We start from the raw sequence: 14128 nt of genomic DNA, 5'->3' as shown, positions 1-14128 counted from the left end.
CCGAAACCCCAGCCCTCCAAATTCAGTATAATACCATCAATAGGAAAAAAGCTCAAACGCTTTTTACTTACAGATCCTAGATAGGGAGGGCACAAGAGTTAGGAGGGTAGTCCTCTGTCCTCAGGTTATTTGAGGCAGGAATGAAGAGTCAGGCAAAGAGAGAGACAGAGAAGGAATTTGCTGTGCTAAAACATAAAACAACATATGTAATTATGTTTTAAAATTTAATAAATAATATATTGCATGTATCATTCTTTAGGTTGTTTTGGTTCAGTATTGTTTTATGAGGTTATGTTGATTCATGTATTCATTTTATTTTATTTTTTGGAGGTGGAGTTTACTGGGGGTTGAACCTAGGGCCTCATATATGGTAGGCAAGCACTCTACCACTGAGCTACATCCCCAGTCCTCTAGTTACTTCATTTTAACCACTATATTTAATTAATTGTTATGAGTATATCATAGTTCATTGGATTTCTATTTTTTTCTTTTCCTGTTTTAGCATTCTATGACTATTACTTGGCTCAAGTAAGACCTCACATGTATGAAATTCTTCTATAACATTTGGTTAGTAGTTTAGATAGATATGGAATTTTAGGTTAGAAGTCATTTTTCTTCAGATTTATGTAGGCATTTTTCCAATGTCTTCAAGCTTCTAGTCTCCTATTGAGAAAGCCAGTGTTGTCATGATTCTGGATCCTTTTTGGGCATCCTGTTTTTTCCTCTTGAATCCTTCAAAACCAAGCATAATATAAGGTGCTTTCAGATAGATCTTTTTTCCTTTATTTGAAAAAAATTACCATGAATATTTCATACATACAGAAAAGTATAAGTAATGAAGAATTCTTCAACTGAGAACCCCCACAATTTTTACTCCTATTGGCTACAATTCTTAAAACTGAGTTATAAAAGGAGGTAATTGATTAAGGGAATTTTGCTTAATCCCCTGCTTTCAGTATAACAACTCTCTCTCATAGCTGATATCCTTATATCTGTAGTCCTTTTGATTTACTTTCTCTAAAAATTGATAAAGAAAGAAAAGGAGTCTCCTTGGTTTTTAGTTGCTTGCTTGTTCCCTTCCTTCTATGATACTTAGCCTTTCCATGGTTCTGCAGCACAAACTGGCTTCTTGAATTCCTCTGTACCAGGACTCAGTATTAAATTTTTTCAGTCAACCAATTCTCATATAACTTTTAAACTTTCAAAGATATTTTGGTAGTTTTTCTTTTCTTTGACTTTCTGGAATTTATAGCCTTTCTATGTTACTGTCACTTGATTGGGATTTTGATAAGGAACAGAGGTAAATCATATGCTCAATCTGTCATGTTTAAATCATAGGCCTTTTTACTGTTTCACCAGGTTCTTCCCATTAGTATTAAAATATAATTCCTCGCACTGACAAGATGAACTGGGTTCAAAGAGCTGGCTGGAACATTAAGCTAAGAAAAAGGTGAAAAAAGCACAGGACACAGAAGTAATTTTCATATTGAGGGACGGACTGCTCTGTGACCTCAAGGGTCCTCTTCCACTCTGGAAGGCAAGAGAGAGCGTGCACCTGGAATCTCTTTATTTTTGTAGGGGGACCAACAAAGAAGTTTGATAGAATGTTCGTCACCAAATAAGGCAGGGGATAAGGTTTCAAAGGTGGAGTCTTGCTTTGTGATGTCTTGTGGTCAGCAGATTGATTGACCACTTGGCAGGTCATACCCATCTCAGGTGCTCTGTGGGATCATTAGCAGAGCAAGTGGAGAGGCGAACTAGCATTGCCCAGCCCAATCAGTGTGCAATGCCAGACCTGTCCCCTCATATGGCTATAATGCACATAGCTCACACACACAGCCCATGGATGGCTTGTGACAATTATCCATGATTTCTGAGGATTTGAATGCCTTTTTTCCCTTTCTCCACTAGACTAGTGGGAGGCAGATAGTCTAACTACTTAATACTGAATTTACCCCTATGAAAACTTTACTAAGACATATGGGACATACAAGAGAGGCTATGGGATACCAGGACATTCTAATCAGTCCACTCAGCATTCACAGTGTTTAAAAAAAAAAAACAAAACAAAACTATTTTTGGATAAAGGGAATCAATGTAAATATGACACTTTTCCTAAACTGCAAATTGAACACCATCTCTCCCAAAATATAAATAGTTGATTTTTCTGGGACAACCAAGCTAGTAAGCTAATTTTGAAGTTTTTATGAAAAAAATAGGCAAGTACAGCCAGAAAAGAAAAATAATGATGGAGGAGTTTCCTGCCAGATCGCAATACATTCTGAAGATTTAATTATTAAGTCAATGTATATTAGTTTAAGAACATTGTTCAATGAATCAGAAAATTAAGTCCAGAAATAGATCAAAATACATACAGGTATTTGATATATAAAAATATAACATAATCATATCACTAGTGGCAGAGAAAAAAGAGAGTGTTAGGAAATCTGGATACCTACTTAGTATTTATTTTTGTATCCATATCACTGTATTCCAAGGTAAACTGCAAAAGGGATCAAAGATTTAAATGTAAACAATGGAGACATAAAAGAAGACATAGAAAACTTCTATTATAATTTTGAAATGGGAAAGGTCTTTTGAAGTCTTATCCCCCAAATGAAAGCATGGTAGATAAAGTTATAAAACAAATTATGAAAATCATTTACAACATATATCACCGACAGAGCATTAACTTCCCTAAGAACCCTTGTATAGAGAAATACCAACAACCCAGTATGAAAATAAGCAATATGAATAGACAGTTCATAGAAAAAGAAATACAAATGACCCTTTAACCTCTAAAATACACATCTTCACTCCTGATAAAAAAGAAATTAAAACTATCAACATGATAAAATTTTCTTATCGAATTGTTAAACATTCAAAATTTTGACAAGATTGTGTCATTGAAGTGTGGGACAACACGTACTTTTTTCTATTGTTGATGGGAATCAGTTTATACAGCCTGTACAGTCTTTCCATCTTAAACACTCTCCCTTAATCCCATTTCACTTTCTGTCGATCTAATTTTCACAGCCAAACTTTTTAGAAGAATTATTTATGTTTGCTGTCCTCACTTCCTCATTGCTTCTCAGATCATACAAATTTGATTTCTATCCCCATGATGTCTTCAAAACACCAAATGAGCATTTTTCTTTTTTTTTTTTTTTTTTTTTTTTTTTTTTTTTTTTTTTTTTAAAGAGAGAGTGAGAGAGGGGGACAGAGAGAGAGAGAGAGAATTTTAACATTTATTTATTTTTTCTTAGTTCTTGGCGGACACAACATCTTTGTTGGTATGTGGTGCTGCTGAGGATCGAACCCGGGCCGCACGCATGCTAGGCGAGCGCGCTACCGCTTGAGCCACATCCCCAGCCCCCAAATGAGCATTTTTCATCTTTTTTTTTTTAAACTGAAAGTGTCAGCAGCATTTTGACCAAGTTTTTCATGAACTATTTTCTTAACATTGCTTCTTAGTCTCTCTATTTAACTGTTCCTTTGCTTTTTTCTTTTTCTTTTTCTTTTTTTTTTTTTGCCAGTATCCCCCACCCCCGCCTTTTTTTTTTTAACCAAAGCTTTCTAAGGCCTCCTCTCTTTGAACTCTATGATTTTTCTCTAGTGAGATCTCTTAATTCTAAGGTTTCAATTACTGCTGGTGAATAGGATTTATATTCTTAGGTTAGACTCTTCTAATTCCAAACCCAGTAGCCTTATTTTTACAGGGTGTAGAGGAGAACTGGGGATTGAATTTAGGCGCACTCAACAATTGAGCCACATCCCCAGCCCTATTTTGTATTTTTACTTAGAGACAGGATCTCACTGAGTTGCTCAACGCCTTGCTGTTGCTGAGGTTGGCTTTGAATTTATGTTCCTCCTGCCTCAGCATTTTGGTCACTTTATTAAATGACATGACATAGTTTGAAGTTTAAACTAAATAGCACTTTGGTGAAAACACAGTATCATACTGGAATGCTTTCCTTTAAAAACACAATTCCAGACCATATATGTGTGTGTGTGTGTGTGTGTGTGTGTGTGTGTGTATATACTGTATATATACAGGGTCTTGGAAACTGGTTCTAGTTCTACATTTGGTTCTCTCTCTATATATATTACAAAACAGCCTTAAAGGAATAAGTGACATCTTTTTTTACAGTACTCAAGATACTCAATACGGAACTGAAAAGCAGTCTAACAGAAACAAAGGCAAATCTTTACAGCTGTATGATTTCAGCAGCCAAAGCTGGATGATGGACTGAAACATTTCTATACAACTGGGACAAAACATATACAATATCACAAAACTAAGCAAAAATGCTTTATGCCCAAAGAAATAAAGCAGGTTACAAAATGTGGAGAATTTAGCAGGCAAAACTATATTATAAGCAACATTTTAAATTGTCATTTTTAAGCCATTGCCACTATTTAAGACGAATATAAAAATGAGTTTTATATCTTCTTTTCTTTATAAAAAAATCACCATTTTGTAAAAGTTTTTACTTGCTTATGATATATTTTAATGTGGAAATGTAAAAATATTAAACATTTTATAACAACCCAAATTCCTCCATCTGGAATTTTTTTTTAAAGGAGATCACAATTAAAATTCTTTGCTTAAAAAAAGCATCTTTTAAAAATGCAAATGTGAAACTGGAAAAATAAATACATGTTTTTTTTTTTAAAAAAATGGGTTCATGGGATAGAAACTCTTTTAAATTAAAAGAAACTTCATTTCATTTTAATACATGTGAAACAGAAATTTTTGAACTTCTAATAAACTCACTACAAGAAAAACAATAGCCTTCTTGATAAATCTACAAAAGTGTTTCAGATGTGCTAGAGAAGAACTGGTTCTTGTTCTACAAACTCTGGTTTAAAACAGCACAAATTTAGTCTCTTACAATTCTGAATCCCTGAGGGAAAATCTATATTTTGCCTTTTTAGTCTATATTTATTGTGGCTCCTTCGTGCATCTTCAAAATTCAGCATTTCACTCTTCTTCCTTCTCTGCTCTAGTCAAATCTCCCTCTGCCACAGTCTTATAAGGACATCTGTAATTTTATTAAAGATAATCCAGGCAAAACTCCCCATTTCAAGATTCTTCATTTGTTCATATTTGCCAAGCTCCTTTTGCTATAAGGTAACATGCCCAGGTTCTAGGGGTTAGGACATGTACACTTTGGAGCCATTATTCATTCAAGCTCATGATGTCCAAAATAAAAGATAGTATCTCCCTTCTCAAACCTGGTCCTCTTCCAGAAGAGTAGTTTCTCTGTATGTTTGCAAATGGCATAATTGGTAGTCATTCTTGATACTCTTTTTTCTTCTTTATCATATCCGGTCTTTCTGCAAATCCTGAGAATTTTATCACTCAGAAACTTTTAAAATGTCTTTTTTGTTTGTTTGTTTTTCTTTTTAAAAACCATTCTACTGCTATTAGTTTAGCTTGTCTGTCCTGATTTGGAAAATAATAAAACGCTCCTCACTGATCTCTTTTTCTTCCATGCATCTCTTGAGAACAAGGATCACTTGAACCTGGGGTTAAAGAACAGCATGGGCAACAGAGTTAGGCCCATCTTTAAAACAAACAAAAAACCCCACAAAAATTTAAAAGGCAAATTAGATAACATTCTTTATCTTTCTTCAATCCCTTTAGTGACTGTCCAGAATCCTTAATGTGGTCTTCAAGGCTCTTCATAGTCCAATCACAGCTCATTTGTCAAGTCTCATCTTTTTTCTCTTTTGTTTTCTGTTTACTATTGTTAGCTTTCTTTTGACCTTAGAAAAAATAACAGTAGATTTTGTTTGTCTCTAAATTTGTTCTTTATCTTAATAATTTTACCTCTAAAAGCACTTTAGTGTCTGCCCGTTTCTACTAGACTTTGTTTTTTTTTTTTGAGAATTTTTAATATTTATTTTTTAGTTATCGGCAGACACAACATCTTTGTATGTGGTGCTGAGGATCAAACCCGGGCCGCACGCATGCCAGGCAAGTGCGCTACCGCTTGAGCCACATCCCCAGCCCCCTACTAGACTTGTTGAGGACAGTCTCAAGCATATAAAATTATATTGAATGAATGGTTCCTCTTTCTGTATAACTCTTTTGTTTAAGGTTATATAAATCTCTTTGTGATAAAGACTCTTTTAGTCAGATTTGTGTTGTTATAACAAAAATACCTAAATTTGGGTACTTTATAAAGAAAGATATTTAAAATAGCTCACAGTGCTGTAGTTCAAGAGCACAGCACCAGCATCTATTTGCTTAGCTCCAGTGTGGGCCTCATGGTGGATGGCATCACAATTGTGAGAACTTGTATGAGAGTGGTGAATAGTAATGTAGAAGAGAGGTTCAGAAGAGGTGCCAGACTCCCTTACGACAGCCCATTCTCTTGAATCCTGTGAGGACTGTGGTAATCTCTTCTGAGGGTCCTGCCCCCAATGACCTAATTACTTTCCACTTGACCTGACCACAGTGTAGGACCAAGCTGCACATGAACCTTTGGGCGACAAATCATAGCAGGCTCCAAATATTTGAAGACTGTCATGTTTCCTTCTTTAATCTTTTCAAATTAAATATTTTGAAATACTTTTAGTTTCTTGTTCTTTTCTTCCAATTTGTATGATATGTAAATCCCTAATCACCTTCATTATTTTCTGTTGGGTATGTCATAGTTAGCCCAGATTTCTTGTTAGCCCAGATTAGGAGATAATACTCCAGATATCATTTGTAATGAATAATATTTCCTAACTCATAAAAAAAGTATTTAAGATATAGGCAAACCCATCATAACAAGGAGACCCCCATATACAATGGCAGAAAAATAGTTTAACAATTCAGAGATAAGCAATTCTAATTCCATGATGTCCTCCAATATTCTAGTTTCCTTTAAGTTTTGCTGTTCTTGCTGGTGGTGTAATGTGTATGGTTGAGCCTCTCTCTCCATCACTCTGTATTTCATCTGTAAAAAGAGAGAAAGAGGAAGTGGAAGGCAAGCCTTTTACTTATTAAAGACATGCTCTGGAAATTGCCTGTGATACTTATAGTAATGTCCTATTGGTCAGAACTTAGTCACAGTCTATACTTAGCTGACAGAGGCTGTAGCAATTGGCCATACACCCAGGAAGTTCTCTCACTACAAGGAAGAAGGATGGAATACTTAGGGATAATTAGTAGCTTGCTTGTTTGGCATCAATTGCACACAGTTGGTACATGTTGAATTTGTGGTCATAAATGTTGTTCATATTCTATCTTGTGTTGCTAATTATTAATATTACAAACATTTACATTAATAAAAATTGTAATACAAGTGACAGACATTATTGATCAACAGCTTTTCCTCCTGTTTTTTTGTCAGAGTTTAATAGTTGGTTACTTCATTTCTAGCCTCAGTATATATAAGTTCAACAAATATTTATTATCACATACATATCAGACATTTTGTATTACGGATGTTTTCTAGTAAATAATACATATTATTCTCTTTCACAAAGTTTATATTAAAACATATTGCCTGATTTCTTTTCTGAGTAGTTTAAATTAGAGGTTGGCAAACTTTTTCTATAAAGGAATATAATAAATATTTACCCTCTAGGGGCCAAAACTTCTCTCTCACAAGTACTTATGACTTAACTGCCATTATATTGTAAGTGAATGGGTTTATGAAATGGGAAGGGGATGAGGAAGAAGGGCTTGTAAATTCTTAGCTTGGGAACTTGAAAATAATTTTCATTAAGTGAACGGGTATAACTGTGTTCCAGCAATATTTTGGTAGTCCTGAATTTGGTCTTTGCATTGTAGTTTGCCAACACCTGGTCTAAATCAATAATATGTGTTCCCTTAGAAATCATTTGTTAACTTCCTTTAACCTAATTATTTAGTGAAAATTCCTCCTGGGGAATTAATGCCTTCCTAGTCTGCCAGTTCTTTTTTCTTTTTCTTCTTACAGGGTGTTACTCTGTTGACAAGATTGTTTTCCAACTCTTGGGCTTTAAGTGATCCTCCTGCTTCAACCTTCTTTCTAGCTGGAGTTCAGGTTCCTAACTTCACCCAGCTCTCACAGTTTCATTAGCTAACAAAGAAGTTCTTGTCTCAAATATCCATTTTCCCTTTAGTGCTGTTCTTGATCCTTTGTTTCTCTATATTCTTTTCCTCAGGTCATACTCATTTTAAAAATGATGTTTTGTAGATAACTCTAAAGTCTGTGCCTCTTGTCCTTAAAAAAAAAAAATCTAGCAGTAACTCCAAATCAAACTTGTCAGATCCTATAAATTTTTAATGTATTTTTATGTTTTTAAACATAAAGCCTTATTTTGATTACTTTATTCTCTTTAATCTGCTAATCACCTTCAAAGATAAATAGAAGTTATAAAGGTGGACAATAACATGTGAAAGGTTGTGGAGGCAATCCAGATTATTTAAGAATGTGGAAATATCTGTTTAGAATGTGGCAAATATGGCACTTTTATTTTGTTTTGCTTTGTTTTTAAATAATAGACTAGGAAGACTTTGCCTGCCAAGAAAAAGATTTTGAGTGTTGATGTTGTAGGTAATACGGTACTACTAAAGAACAGGAAAGTTGAATGGCAAAATATTTTCCCTATAGAGATACTTGTAGGTGGTATGTTGACTGTAAGAATCCTGAAACAAGGATACTGGTTAAGAGGCTTTTGCAGTTAAGTGAGAAATGATTATTTCCTGAATTAAGGTAATGTTACTGCAGATTTAAAAGGATAGATTTTTATATTTAAGGCATGAGGAAGAAGGGCTTGTAAATTCCTAGCTTGGGAACTTGAAAATGATTTTCACTAACTGGTGAAGCAAATACAGAAGGGATAAAAGATGTGGCGTGAAGGGGGAACCTTATTTTCTTATAAGAAAATAAGCTCAGTTTTTTAGGTATTGAATTTGAGCATGTCTGTGGGCTGTCCAAGAGGCAGTTGTATATAAAAGTCTGACTCTGAGGAACAGTTTTAATTTATAGAAATAGATATGGAATGTAGCAGGGTACAGGTGGTAGTTAAATCTGTATTATAATTGAAACCACCCACAGATAATATGTTGAATAAGAAATAGGCCAACTCTGGAACAAACGCATTTTGGAGAGGAGGAAGACTGAAAAGGAAGTCAAAAAAAGAAAAACTAAAAAGCATTTCTTGCATTTGACTGTGAGGAGATCATTAGTGATTTGTTTTAGTGAACAGGCATGAGCAGAAGCCTGATTGCAAGGATATGAAGAATGAATAGAAAAGTGAGGTAGAACAGACAGGGAATAGAGACACATATTACAGAAGTAGGATTCTGATGTGGAAAAGGTGTCTCAAGCAAGTTGTACAATATTTAATTTAAAAGTTGGGTTTAAATGATAAAAGGGATTTACTGGTTTATTAAATGGAAAGGTCCAGGACTGTTCTGGAGTATTTTAGGTTTGGGGTTTAGAGGTAGGGGTGGTGAAAGGACTAGGATAGAATATGAAAGTGTTTATGAGAGGGGTAAACCTTGAGGTCTAGGGTAGATATGGAAGGAACTGAGAACAAGAGGGGACTGATGCACAGGCAAAGGAAAGCCATAGGTTTAATTTAGTGTAAAGTAATGAAAGCGGGAAGGACTTTGTCTAGCTAGGTTAACTTAGCTACAGTTTTCCAAATAGGCCTGGTACATTGCATCTCTCAAAATCGAGTCTTGGTGTTTTGTGAATAAATGTTCTCATTTATTCACTTGATAAATAAAGTAAATATCTTTTGCCATTAAATAAAAATTTAACACTGTTAATCATTCTTAATTCTTTGGTACTCATGTACTCAACTTTGGTATTCACACAAATGTTTGAACCTGAAGAGGCTTTTTAAGATGAGGGTTTTTTGGTTTGTTTGTTTTTTGAGGGGACAGTACTGGAGATTGAACCAAGTGGGGTTTTACCACTGAGCTATATCCCTAGCCCTATTTGTTTTATTATTCTGAGACAGTGTCTCCCTAAATTGCTGAGGCTGGCCTCCAAATTTTGAACCTCCTACTCCGCTTCCCCTGTAGCTGGGATTACAGGTATGTGTCACCAAGCCCAGCTTAAGAAGATTTTCTTATGCGTAGATGAAAATAAACTTGTTGGCCTTGATAAAATTATGAAGTCATAGAAGCTTTTGTGTCATACCCTCTTTTTTTTTTTCCTTCTTTTTTTCCCTATGCCCTGCTTTAGGTTTACTTTTTTCTCTTTCCAAATAGGAAAAGATGCTTTATATTTATTCCTGTTACATATTAATTATTCTAGAAGTCTTCTTTTTTAAAGTTGTCTTCAAGTTCAGTGCTGTTGAATTTAGTGGTATTTGAATTAGGTAAACTTGAAGTAGTGTGATATAAAAATATGAATTCACTCTCTTTGCAAAATTTAAAGTAATATGAATTTCTTTAAATTAAATTAAGAGTTGCATAATTTAAAAGCTAGCAGGCCAAGTAAATTGAAAACTGCCACATGGAAATGTACGTTTTCAGGGTTGGTCTTAAGGAGCTTTGAAGTGCGATAGGTTTTTAGGGCATTGCTCTTATAAAATGCCACTGCCCTATATAGATTGAAATCCTTTCTTTGTAAAGGAGTTTCTGCTATGTGGGAGTAGTTGGAATGATGTTTGGTAGGGACTGATATTTCTTGTTACCCCTGAAAACATATAATTCCTTAAACTGGTACTGAAGATTAAATCTGCTTTAGTTGTTGCAGAGTGCTTGGCTTAGAGAAGTTAGAATAATGATTAGAAAAATCTTCCCTTTTCCCTCTTCCTATGTCTATACACCATGATGGTCTTCTTTCCTGTGCTGCCTCCCCTGACATATCTTAGCATTGTGATCATATAGACCTACAGAAGATAAATGCATACAAATAAATGCAAGGTAAGGGATAGGGATGTTCCTCAATGCTAAAGTGTTACCTAGCATACATAAATCTCTGGGTTTGATTTCCAGAAGTGCAAAAAAAAAAGAAGTGTGTCTGTGTGTGTGTGTGTGTGTGTGTGTGTGTGTGTGTGTGAGAATTATATGCAAGGTAATTCTGGCCTGAGTGGTTGCTGCTTAAAGATCACCTAAAGTGATCTTGGTGGAAGGATTTATTAGAATTTAAGAAACCTCCAGTATAGAGTAAGTCAATCATATCAAGGGGAGAGGGGAAAAGGAAGGTACTGGGGAATGAAATTGATGAAGTTATGTGCATGTCTTGAGTAATGGCATAATAAATCCCATTATTATGAATAATTATAGTGCACCAATTAAAAAACTAGTGAAACTTCCACTAGTTGAAAAACAAGAGCTAAGCCCCTTTTTTCTGTGTATAAGTGCAGGTGGTGTTAAATTATCTATGGAAAAAAAGAAGGATTGCTCAAAAACTAATGGTGAAGAATTATTGTAAGAAATACCAAATGATCATTTATGCAAACTGCTTCCTATTAAGGCAAAATAGGTGGCATTTAAAACAGTTAACAATTGATTCTTAAAATCATTTTTGAATATTCATTAGAGACCCAGCTTTTAAAAAGCACAGCTATGTATTAGGCTTTTCAGTTTAATCTACATCTTTTTTTTTTTAAATGGATATCTTTTTATTATTCTGCTTGTTTCTTCACCAAGTTCCACTTGAACATTTAATTTACTGATGCAGGTTCTTGCAGTTTTTTTTAAGAGAGAGAGAGAGAATTTTTTAATATTTATTTTTTTTTAGTTTTCGGCGGACACAACATCTTTGTTTGTATGTGGTGCTGAGGATTGAACCCGGGCCGCACGCATGTCAGGCGAGCGAGCTACTGCTTGAGCCACATCCCCAGCCTTAATCTACATCTTAATTGAAGTAGAAAATGCTGGGTAACTGATCTGAGGTGAAAATTCTGGTTTAGAATTCAACATTTAAAATCTAGTCCATCTCTATGCACAGGAATGATATCAGATTGTCTAAAATCAATTGATTGATTCTATTTAAATGCTAGATAGGCTATGGTCAAATTTGTGTAGGATATGCCTTAAATTCACTTGAGGATTGATACAGGTTGAAGCCTTTTTAGTCCAACACTCAAAATTTTCAGATTTTGGAGCATTGCGGATTTTGAATTTTTGTATTAAGGATGCCCATTTGGTAAATTCTATGTAAATATTCCAAAACTCAAAAGATCTGAAATTCTTGTTGCAAAAATTATATATATATATACACACACACACACATATATATATATCATTGAACTCAGGGCACTCAACCACTGAGCCATATCTCCAGCTCTATTTTGTATTTTATTTAGAGACAGGGTCTCACTAGTTGCTCCTGGTCGTGCTAAGACTGGCTTTGAACTCAGGATCCTCCTATCTCAGCCTCCCAAGCCACTGGGATTATAGGCATGAACCACTGTGCCTGGCTTTGGAAAGGGTTCTTAATTTATACAGATAAAATGTGTATGTGCTTGCAGGTAACAGACTTTAGGAAAGGGGAGGATAATAGAGGGTGATGAGGAAGATTTCTGTGGAGGAAAAACCTTGAACTGATCTTTGAAAGATGGTTAAGATTTGGGTTGACAGAAAACAGAACGTTTCAAGTTGGGCAGATTCAAGAGGAAACTCACTGGAGATACAAATAAGCTTTTCATAAGTTGAGTGGAGAATAAAGATCAGTCTGCCTGACATAAGGAAGTAATGGGAGACTGAATTTGGTAAAGTCATCCTGGTACCTGGCCTGAAGTGAAGACTTTGGAACTAGAGAATACATAAAGAATATGGAAGATTAATCTGAGCATGGTCTTTTTTCCCCTTCCTTGCCAATTTTACTATTTATTTTATTTATTTGAATTTCACTATTTTATTTTAATTTCACTAATTTTAATTATAAATTTCCTTATTTTCACAATTTCACCAAGATCACACTGTAAAGTGGTTTTTACAGTTCAACAATCATCTTAGAAAATGTTTTCTGAATGTCTCCATATTTCTTTGAAACTATAGGTTAACTTGCACATTAAAATTTATTTATGGCACATATCATTCTAGCATATTTGTCAGTGTGCTTGGCTGCCTCTCAATAACTAATTTTTATCTAAGAATATGTTCTTAGTATGTAGAAGAAATAGTAATATTAAAAACAATACCCTATTCTCATTCTCTAATTGTAGTGCACTTCAGTCTTTTTCTTCCATCCTCCTTTTGTTTTATCTCAGGTCAACAGGACATACTGCTGTGGCACCTACCGGGCAGGTCCTATGCGACAGATAAGTCTTGTTGGAGCAGTAGATGAAGAAGTTGGTGATTATTTCCCAGAGTTCCTTGATATGTTAGAAGAATCACCATTTCTGAAAGTGAGTATTAATTCAAATTATTAAAGTTCTGATCATTACTTAGGTGAACACTTTAAAGTTAACCGCGTCTATTAAAAATAAAACCTTGCCTATTAAAATTAAATTTTATGCAGTGTTTTGGATAGAAATGTTTAAAAAATACTAGTAGAACATACTTTATATAATCTTTTATATAAATTTATGTAAATTACTATGTAACGAACATATCATGTGCAAAAAAAAAGCTTTTTAGAATTTTTGTCTGGGTGAGAGGTATTTACCCTATAAATGGTGTAAAATTTTTAAGAATGTGATTCATTCATCTGATTTCTAGATGACTTTGCCCTGGGGTACACTTTCCAGCCTCCGACTACAATGTAGGTCCCAGAGTGATGATGGGCCTATAATGTGGGTAAGGCCAGGAGAACAGATGATCCCTACAGCAGATATGCCAAAGTCACCCTTCAAAAGAAGACGGTAAACATTTATTTTTCTCAAATAAGCAAAACTACTCTTTTTTTTTGTTTGTTTTAGTTGGTTGCTTATAAAATGATTGAGACCTAAGCACAGTTTGAAAACCACTTGTCTGGATTATTTAAGTAAATCTAATGGTGAGTTCCTTAATCCAGTCTCTCTGTATTCAGTCATCAGCATGAGGCGGCATCCTAAAAAACTAATTTTTACTTCTTTTCTTCAAACCCAGGTCCTGTCTGCAGGATAAAAGATCAAACTCTTTAGTGTGATATACAAACATCTTTCATAATCTAGCCCCAGTGGTACTTTAGTATCTGCTTCTCAAGTCTTCTTTGGCCATAGTAAATTCAGTTTTCAAACCATGGCCCTTCAA

General features: G+C 34.6%; 1 protein-coding gene across 1 annotated transcript in view; it reads left to right on the top strand.

The window, feature by feature from the left end:
* The window catches only part of Rsbn1 (round spermatid basic protein 1), a 48867-nt gene that overhangs the window by 21794 nt on the left and 12945 nt on the right, over positions 1–14128 (top strand). The window contains exons 3-4 of the mRNA XM_005337643.5: positions 13165–13302; positions 13616–13758. Coding sequence (XP_005337700.2) covers positions 13165–13302; positions 13616–13758 — 281 coding nt within the window. The remainder of the gene's footprint in view (positions 1–13164; positions 13303–13615; positions 13759–14128) is intronic.

The sequence above is a fragment of the Ictidomys tridecemlineatus genome, chromosome 11 (assembly GCF_052094955.1).
Source record: "Ictidomys tridecemlineatus isolate mIctTri1 chromosome 11, mIctTri1.hap1, whole genome shotgun sequence".
Taxonomy (NCBI): Eukaryota; Metazoa; Chordata; class Mammalia; order Rodentia; family Sciuridae; genus Ictidomys; species Ictidomys tridecemlineatus.
This window is presented reverse-complemented; position numbering and strand designations above follow the sequence as displayed.